Below are 10,530 nucleotides of genomic sequence, written 5' to 3' on the forward strand. Positions count from 1 at the left end.
TATATATATATATATATATATAAAATTATTATTTTTTCCATAGGACAACACTGCATAATATATATATATATTTATTTGGGCGGCACAGTGGTGCAATGGGTAGGGTAACGTTAGCGCTGTCATCTCACAGCAATAGGTTGCTGGTTCGAGCCAGTTAGCATTCTGAGTTTGCATGTTCTCCCTGTGTTCCTCCGGGTGCTCTGGTTTCCCCCTCAAGTTCAAAAACATGCAGTATAGGTGAACAGAATAATCTAAATTGGCCGTAGTGTATGTGTGTGAATGCAAAAGTGTATGGGTGTTTTTCCAATACTGGGTTGCAGAGGGACATCCGCTGCGTAATACATATGCTGGATAAATTGGCAGTTCATTCCCCTGTGGTGACTCCTGATTAATAAAGGGACTAAGCCGAAATAAAGACTGAATGAATGACTATCATTTAACCATGATTTACAGAAGACACTGAAACATCACTCGGTGTTCATAAGTTAACAGTGTTTGCCAGGAATCTTTGAAACAGGAACCATTTGACAATTCTGAGCACTTTTATTAAGCAAATCGTCAGAGACTGTTAAAGTTGTCTCACCCATACTTTAAAAAATTGTATTTTCACAGAAGTAATATTTAATATGCACTCTGTTACTGTTTAAAATAAAATACCTAAAGTTGCGGCCATGTGATTGGCTGATTAGAAAATTGTATTAAGAAGCAGTTAAACAGGTGTACCTAATAAAGTGGCCGGTGAGTGAATACTGCAATGTTAGCATGCTAGAGGAGTTTAAAGTACAGTTCCTGTGTTATGTTTTGGTGTGTGATCATGTGTTGCAATAGCGGGGTTTAAGGGGCGGAATTTGTGGGTAAAGCAAGGGGGGTTGTCATTTTATTCTGATAAATTCTGGTTTGTTTCGGGCGAGCGAAAGTATCCTTATTTATGCTTGGCAAAAGTGCATTAAGGAGAAGTTTAAAGAGATTACACGCATCCTAAACCCTTTTCAATAAATTGTGATTGTTAAAACTCATTTAGAAAGCAAAAGCTGGTGAATGATACTATTACATGTTACATATATATTGTTTATGAGTCTAAAGTTAAACTGTCAATCTTTGGGTTGTCTGTTTCTTTAAAAGGCAGAACGCCCGGGCCAGACTGCGCTGGTCGATGACGTATACACTTTTGATTGGCTGATTTGTCAACGCCTATGTAAGTTACTTATATACGTGTCAGCCTTGCTTTCTAGTCTAATACTTTTACGGTATCGCCTACTGTCAGAAATGTCACTTCGCACAGCTGCATGGGGTTTCGGTGCTCGCCTGAGGGGTGTTTTACAGCCCAGCACGGCCGCTGTTGCTGCCAGAAGAGCGTTCGCGCCTGCGGCTCCTCAGGCTGTGCAGTCCGTGCTGGAGGCCGAGCTGGACTCTATCCGCGCCGCGGGCACATGGAAGGGGGAGCGGGTCATCACTTCCAAACAGGGTCCTCATATCTGCGTAGACGGCAGCAGAGGCGGTGAGCAGCGCTGTTCTGACAGCTAGAGTCAACTATAGCCAAATACTAACCAAACAATAGTACACTAACTTTAACAATAGTGTTATAGCAAACTATTAATTGAGGTAAAGTTGGATTTATATTCGCACATTCGTTCAAAGCCTACTTATGACATGCTCCCTATATTGTTTACCGTGGCACTTGGAATACTCAGTCAGTCATACCATGCAAGTATGACTTGAAAACAACATTAGCACTATTTTATTTGACTGTGAACATCATGTTGTACTTTGATAGTCATTGGCTGCTAATATAGTTTTAGATTTTGCAGATAATACTTTTCTGTAATTATAATTTTAAGGAGCATCTCTGAGTGTGTTAATAAAACCAACTTTACCCCAATGCATAGAGTGCTAATACTAGAAAGTGCTGTGATTAAGGTTGTAGATTATAGGGGACACATAGACTATAGGGATTTAAGCTGTAAATAATGCAATTTTGCTGATAACAGGTGCTTGATGTTTTATCATAAAATTAAACTTTATTCGTAACACTTCTTTCATACTTTATGTAAAAGTCTTATAAAACCTATTTGTAAGTATTAACAAAATTAATGTACATTAGGGCTGCACAATAAATAATTTCAGCATTGATATTGCAATGTTATGTTATCGCAAAGATTTATGCAGGGGTTCTCAAACTTTTTGTATTAGCAAATGCATTCATATCATGTCTTTTAAAAATGTAAATGATTTTTCATTTGTCTTGGACTGCACAGTGAATGACGTGAACTGCATCACTGCTTTTTAAAAAGCAAATTAAGTTACGCATGATGACTGTATAGAGTGAGCAGAGCTAAAAAGCCTTGTCCTTTGACCCCATACTTTCTGTTTTTATTTCAGACATATTAAATTTTTGTGCAAATAACTACTTGGGTTTATCCAGTCATCCCGAGGTGGTGAAAGCAGGAGTAGAGGCTCTGCAGAAATATGGTGCTGGCCTTAGTTCAGTTCGCTTCATCTGCGGCACCCAGGTGAGAGAAAAATACTGTGATTGTACACAACGATAGCAATACATTCAGAAGTTTTCTGAATCAGTCTGTTTTCCAGGACATCCACAAGAACTTGGAGGAGAAACTAGCGCAGTTTCATGAAAGGGAAGACTGTATTCTATATGCAAGCTGCTTCGATGCCAATGCTGGCCTGTTTGAGGTGACTTTACCAGTCAATATTACATACAGAACAGGCGTGAATGGAGTCACTGGTAATGCACTGTAATCGTATATCGGTGCTCTTTGCTTTAGGTCCTGTTGGGTCCTGATGATGCTGTTTTGTCTGATGAACTGAATCATGCCTCCATTATCGATGGCATTCGATTGTGTCGTGCCAAGAGGTTCCGGTACAAGCACATGGACCTGAATGACCTGGAAGAAAAGCTGAAAGAGTCACAGGTGGGTGTAGTTACTGTATTTTACCAATCGCTTAATCTTATTACTGGATTGTATACAAATCAGAGAGGTTTCACCACAAGCTTAAAGGGGTTTTTGTGCAAGGTGATATACAAATGAATCTTAAACTACTGTGTCGGCAGCTTGATATGTTTTTTATAGAATATAAAAGAACCATTTTATTCAACAAGTAAGCAGAATGTTATTTATTTATTGAATTTTTAATGCTATATTAGAAGCATTGGTGACATTCACAACAACATTGATAATAAATATTCACAACATAATTTAGGAACAGAAGTTTCTTAATAAAAATGTGCAAAAAAAACATGCATGTGCCACACCGATAAAAGGTCATATACAATCTTCCAGATTAGTTATTAATAAATATTTTAAAATTATTCCAGGACACACCTTTTAAACTTTTCCCTTTAAAAATTCTCTAATTTCATTTAAAAATATAAATTTCTGTTAAAATATGTTTTATAGTCAAAGTATTTTACACTAATGACAAATTGGTGTCTTTGCCCCTTTCAGAAAATAATCATGTGCAAGTTGTGAGTGGCCAATTCTACATCTTGTGTATAAAACCTGTCCATGTCTGTATTTAAAATAGTTTTCAAAAATGTGTTTTACCGTTGGATTCACTTAATCCAACTTGTTGTTTGTATATTCATCCCATTCCATCCCATTCCATCCCATTTCCATTCTCATTATTGTACAGATTCAACACCGCTAGCAGGTTTTTGAGGATTAAATGTTTTGTTTCTCTCTCTTTACCCACAGTCGTCCCGTCTGAGGTTGGTGGTCACAGATGGCGTGTTTTCCATGGACGGTGATGTGGCTCCTCTGAAGGGTATCTGTGATCTGGCTGAGCAGTATGGAGCGATGGTCTTCATTGATGAATGTCATGCCACAGGATTTATGGGTGCTCGTGGCCGGTGAGTAGACTGGGAAATATAAAAAGAAATGCTTGATAGCAGTTCAGTTGACGGGTTCTGGAAGCAATCATTTCAACATTATTTAATAAAGTTTAACAGCATAATTCTAGGTGAAAATCTACATCTACACATAATTCTGCAGAATTTTCAACAACATGTAAATCCCATTAACAAAATGCATTAATAGTGCATTAGATTGGAATGCTTTCATGTGGTCAAATGCATTTAAAAAGCCAACGAAGACCATCTACCCTCTGAACGTTATGAGACTTATTTTGAGGGGTAGTACCACAATAAAGCATCTTTCGTTTCACCGGATTGGTGTTGTAGAAAGCCATTAAGTAAATTTCCCTTTTGTCTTATTTTCAAATTCAGAAGAAACCAGGATGTTTTAATATTGTTAAATCGCAATTATGGCAATTTTGGATGTTTGACTATTGTGTAAGACTGGTTTAACTGTGTGGGGAAAAAACTATAAAGTGTAACTGGGACATCTGTGCATTGCCTTCCTGCAGAGGGACTGATGAGCTGCTGGGAGTGATGGACAGGGTGCAAATTGTGAATTCCACTCTGGGAAAAGCACTGGGAGGAGCTGCCGGTGTGTAACTAAAACACAGTTATACATAGTCATGCTTTTTTTACCTAAAGGTGTATAGATGTCTATAGACTTTTAGTCGTTAAGTTAATTTGAGCAATTCTTTATATGTTGCAGTTTTATTTGATGTCAAATATCAAAGTGTTAGTGAGAAGGAATTTAATAAGCTTTTTGATATGTCATAATAGCTCCATATTTTAAAAAAAAATGCATACAGGACCAGAGCCGAGGTGATGCAAGCTTTATTTTACAGAAAAAAAGTTTGTTGCAAAACCTCCATACCAGAGAAAAAACACAAATGAAAGGGGGATATTCCTTATAAGGCTGAAGCAAATGTAATGCTTTTATTTGTTTACTATTCTCTTAGGTGGTTACACTGTTGGACCCAAGGCTTTAATTGAGCTTCTGAGACAGCGGTCTCGTCCGTACCTCTTCTCAAACTCCCTCCCGCCTCCAGTGGTGGGCTGTGCCACCCGTGCTGTGGAGCTCCTGCTGGCATCCAATGAAATCGCTCAGTCCATGGCAGCTAAAACCATGAGGTAGGACTGGGCACTCTTTGGTTACATCCTTTAGTGTTACTGTGCTTTATCTTGTGCAGATGTTAGATAAGCAGGGTTAAAACTAACAGAGTTTGCTTTTTCAAAGCTGCAGTCGGTTTTGCAATCAAAACAAAAAGTGCTGACGTTTGCTGGTTTCTGTATGAGAGTGTGAATGCTTTTAAGAATAGAGGGTTTTTAGAGTTGAGCAAGCTAATGAAGGCAGTTCTCGGCAGACTTGTGAACAATGCACTATTGTGCGTCTTTTCTTCTGTCCCAAAGGTTCAGAAACAACATGACCCAGGCAGGGTTCACCATCTCTGGCTCAGCTCACCCCATCTGCCCTGTGATGCTGGGAGATGCTCGCCTCGCTTCACTTATGGCAGATGACATGCTTAAACTGGGTGAGAATCAAGCTCTTTTTTTTCTCTCTCTTGTTTTGAGAGACCAAAGAAACACAGAGAAGTTGCAATGATGTATAAAACACTCTTTACAAACTTTTAATACACAAATACACTTAATTGAACATGTACATAAAGACATCATCAATATATTATATAACTGCAGGTTAATTGTCTTTATATAATAACTTTAGCTGTTAAAAGTTAAAAGCTATAAGTTGTTAGTTAATTAGTTTAAATTATTAGTAACTAATTAAGTGTGGTAACTATTAACCTTAACTTTTCCGAATTTGATTTGTAATGTAGTAGTAATAAATAATAATAATATTAATAATAATAATAATAAATATAGCTGCAAGCAGCAATTGCGGGGCCAAGCAATGCAGAGGCCAATGACAAAGCAGTCCAGAGGCCATGAGCAGCAAGCTCTATAGAGCAGCAGATCAAGTGAAATAATGAGTTCTGAATAGATTTAAAGTTAATTTAACTGGAAATGTAAGCAAAAGACATAAGAATTGGAATAGTTTACTGGTTTATAACTTTTGACCAGTAGGTGGTGCTGTTACCAAATTTATGTGACGTGGTCAGTGTGAGGTGACAATGACATGAGTTACAGCCTCAGATGCAGTTTAGCATTGTACCAGCACATTTGTCGGTGCAGTAAACAACAACCGTTTTGCCTATCAACACAAAATTGATAACTTTTTGCCAGCAAGTCTGAAGATCACGTGATTCAAATTTGGTGAAAATTGGACCAATAGGCTAGGAGGAGTTTGAAAAAGTATTTTTTTAGAACAAATTCAAAATGGCAGACAAAAAGTTTTGTCAATTATGGCATATGGGGCATATCTATGTTTTGAGCATCACGTAAAGAATAATTTGAGCTCAATTCCATCAAAATTAGCATTTGCAGTCAAGCATTATTAACAAATATGTAAGTTTCGTTATTAATATATAATGAATGGTTTATAACTCTTGACCCAAAGGTGACGCTGTCACTAAATTTTTATGATTAGTTCATTATAATGTGACAATGACACAACTAAAATTTGGTGTTAATATCTTTAAGCATCGCTGAGTTACAGCCTCACATGTTGTTTGGCATCCTGCCAGCGCATTTGTTGGTGTACTACACAAGAACCGTTACACCTATCGACACAAATTTGAAAACTTTTTTTCAGCACGGTCTGAAGATGAAATGAGTCAAATTTGGTGAAAATTGGACCAACGGTCTAGGAGGAGTTTGAAAAAGTATGTTTTCAACCAAATTCAAAATGGCGGAAAAAAAAGCTAAGGAAATTATCGCAAATAGAGTCTCTATGCTTTAAGCATGACCTAATGAATAATTTGAGCTCAATTTCATCAAAATTAGCATATGCTGTGAAAAGTTATTACCAAATTTGTAAGTTTCATTATTGATTTATAATTAATGGTTTATAACTCTTGAGCCATAGGTGTTGTCCATAGGTTTGTTGACTGTGATGTGGCAATGACTCGCCTAAAATTTGTTGTCAATATTTTTAGGTATAGCAGAGATACAGCCTCACATGTTGTTTGGCATCATGCCAGCAGATTTGTCTGTGTACTACACAAAGACTGCTTAGCCAATCGACGCAAATTTGATAACTTTTTGTCAGCATGGTCTGAAGATGATCTGAGTCAAATTTGGAGAAAATCGAACCAACGGTATAGGAGGAGTTTGAAAAAGTAGCATATCAATTGGCACAACAAAGCCAGACAGGAAGTTGGTCAAATTATGGATTTGGTATCAATGCTTGCATGACCTTCCAAGGAATCTATCAAGACCAGTCACGTGACAAGGTTAACGCATCAGAAGTTCTTAGCATTTTTCTAAATTTCTTTATAACTTGACTGTAAGGTGGCGCTGTGCACTCTAAGGTGGCGCTTGTGCACTTTCAGGGCATTGAGTTGAACATGCACACCAATTTTGGTGACAATTGACCCAACCATCTTGGACGAGTTCGAAAAAGTAGGTTTTACAAACTCATTATTTTAGAAAAAAAAACTAAACCTTACGATTTTTTAAATTTGGCATCAGTTTGCATTGGCATAAACCATAAAAAAAGAATTTTGAATTTGCCACCTACAGTTCAAGTTATAACCATTTAAAAATTTCAACTTTGGACAAGTGGTGGCGCTAGAGAGCATCGTTTACAAGGTCTCAATTTTGTCCATTTCATAAATCCAATGTACTCCACCCATGTGCCAAATTTCATAACTTTCCTATGAACGGTTATATGGGCTGCCATTCAAATCACGGCGCAAGAAGAATAATACCGAAACAAAAACAATAGCTGCCTCTTGCACCTTTGGTGCATGACCCCTAGTAGTAATAATAATAATAATAATAATAATACAAGTAATAGTAATAATAATAATAATAATTCCTTTACATTTTATTTGGCACTTTTCTGTACACTCAAAGCGCTTTACATGTTTTTGAGGGCAATCTTCTCAACCACCACCAGTGTGCAGCATTCACCTGGCTGACGTGACAGCAGCCATAATACACCAGACCGCACACCAGCTGATTGGTGGAGAGGAGACCGTGATTGGGACAATTATGATATGGGGATGGTTAGGAGGCCATGATGGACTGAGACTAGTGGGCAAATTTGGCCAGGATGCCGGAGCTAAACCCCTACTCTTTTTCAAAGGTTTTTTATGACAGAGAGTCGGGATTCATCATCCGAAAGACGGTGCTCACGGAGCAGAATAGAGTCTCCATCAGTATACTGGGGCGTTAGAACCCACACAAACCGCAGGTTAAGCGCTCCCTGCTGGTCCCACTAACACCACTTCCGGCAGCAACCCAGCTTTCCCATGTGGTCACCCATCTAGGTACTGACCAGGCGCAGCCCTACTTGGCTTCAGTAGGCAACCATGTGAGGGTTGCAGAGAGCTAGCTGCCGGCAATAGTGTGCACCTATTGAAAAGCTGCTTTGAAACAATAATTATTGTGAAAAGCGCTTTACAAATGAACTTGAATTTAATTGATTTTTATCATTTAATTCAGAAATGGTGTAGAACGGACTACTGGTAGCCCATTAATAAAAACTAAATGTTATTATTATAGAAATATTATATTATAAACCAGTATTTTAGGTACTCTTGCTCCATTTACTTGCTTGAGGTTAATTGCATTATAGAAGTCACATAAATGCTCACTTAAAAATATAAATTGTACTGGGTTAGTTTTAGTTTGTTAACAAAGATAGGAGCTTATATAGAAATTATCTAAGAGGTTGCTAGAAAAAAAAATAATGGCTTGCACAACTGATTTAATCATACGCTCTGATAACGAGCACAAGTAACATATAAAATTAAACATACATTAATGAGCAATGTTTTAAAAATGCAATGTTTTGACATGATATTTAGATTTTGACATTGTTTTGATAAATGAATTACTCTTCCTCTGTTTAAAATGTTAAACTTTTATTTTTCTCTCATTCTTATCAGGAGTGTATGTGATCGGTTTCTCCTACCCCGTTGTTCCCAAAGGAAAAGCCCGCATTCGTGTCCAAATCTCTGCAGCTCACACTGATGAGGACATTGACCGAACTGTAGACGCCTTCATACAGACCGGCAGAAAGCACGGTGTCATTTCCTAAAGTCAGAAACACATTCTAAAGGTGTTGACTGTTAGAGTGAGGATTGCGTTACATATCATATAACAAAAAGCTTCTTTAGCTACTGAGATCAAAGAAGGTCAAAGAATATTTGTATATTTTCGATATTGACAATAAATAAATGCTTTTCTCTATGATTGCCAATAGCTTTTTTACAGCAGCTATAAACCAAAAGTGTCTTGACTTTTTTCAGTTGAGACATGTTGCATTTGCATTGCTAGAAAATTTGTACAGATCATGCGTATTGCTGCAACTGTTTATAGATGACTTAGAAAAATTAAATAAAAAGATGATGACATTTAATGTCTTTAATTCATGTCTTCTGCTGTAACATTCATTCATTAATTGTTCTTCAGCTTAGTCCCTTCATTCACCAGGGGTTCACAGCAGAATGAACCGCCAACTTATCCAGCATGTTTTACACAGCGGATGCCCTTCCAGCTACAACCCAGTACTGGGAAACATCCATACACTCAGACACACACACCCTTCACTCTTTCTATTGTCCTGAGTACACAATTCAAGCTTTTTGCTAAACTATATATATTTTTTATTATATTATCACTTTTTTTACATGCACTTTTATACTTTGTAGTTTTAGTTCATTGTTTGTCCACCAGCCATTCTTACATAAAGATGCACTTTTAATGCATTATTACTTAGTTACAATATCTGAGGTATGATATAGTGTCTTTTATATAGTACTGTATATTAAATGAAACCTAAATCATGACATGGAACAAATCCATTTTATGCAGTTTCTTAAAACAATAGCTTCTCCCACGCACACAAAATGGAACAGGGTTACAGCTTATATTATATTAAAAAACATTTTATAAACATTTTATAATATAAACCAGTTAAGAAACTTTGTGGTTTGACCAAAAATGGTTAGACTGCAAAAACGGAAAAGGTACCACATATTAAAAATGGACAATATAATTATATATATATATATATATATATATATATATATATATATATATATATATATATATATATATATATATATATATAATATCTTTTTTATATGCAGTTTTATATTGTGTAGTTTTTAGCTTATTGTTTGCCCACCAGCCATAATACAATATGATTATATTTTCATTTTGGTTTGGAGTATAAATGTAAAAAAAAACCACTGCTGGACAAAGCAATCATTTAATTTAATGACCTTTTACCTCAAAACAAGTTGCTAAGTAATATGTAAGGTTTTGTTTACTGTTTTGTCTCTATTAACTGTTATTTACATATTAATATACTTTTAGCTGAAGGACTCTTTGAACAATGCAGACATTCCGCGCCAAACAGGACAACTAGTTCCGGTCCCACCTCATTGCTTTGTGTTTTTCCCGCCAGTACCTCACTTTTGCACCGCCCGTTTAGTGACGTAACTCCTAAAATATGCTTGTGGACCAATAAGCTGGACGCAAAAGTAACCGAGGGCGGAGTCTGGTTTCAGAGCCAGGCAGGGCTAGAGGTT

The 10,530-nt window shown here is 36.8% G+C and overlaps 1 protein-coding gene across 1 annotated transcript; it reads left to right on the forward strand.

The window, feature by feature from the left end:
- The first annotated feature begins 1,178 nt into the window (after positions 1-1,178).
- gcat (glycine C-acetyltransferase) lies at positions 1,179-9,366 on the forward strand. The gene is made up of 9 exons (NM_001172554.1): positions 1,179-1,498; positions 2,380-2,510; positions 2,587-2,688; positions 2,781-2,927; positions 3,711-3,865; positions 4,381-4,463; positions 4,828-4,999; positions 5,279-5,400; positions 8,881-9,366. Exons 1-9 carry the CDS (start codon positions 1,267-1,269, stop codon positions 9,030-9,032), a joined length of 1,296 nt encoding a protein of 431 aa, NP_001166025.1. The 5' UTR covers positions 1,179-1,266; the 3' UTR covers positions 9,033-9,366.
- The last annotated feature ends 1,164 nt before the right edge of the window (positions 9,367-10,530 follow it).

This window comes from Danio rerio, chromosome 3 (assembly GCF_052040795.2).
Source record: "Danio rerio strain M-AB ecotype USA chromosome 3, GRCz13ab, whole genome shotgun sequence".
In the NCBI taxonomy this organism is placed as follows: domain Eukaryota; kingdom Metazoa; phylum Chordata; class Actinopteri; order Cypriniformes; family Danionidae; genus Danio; species Danio rerio.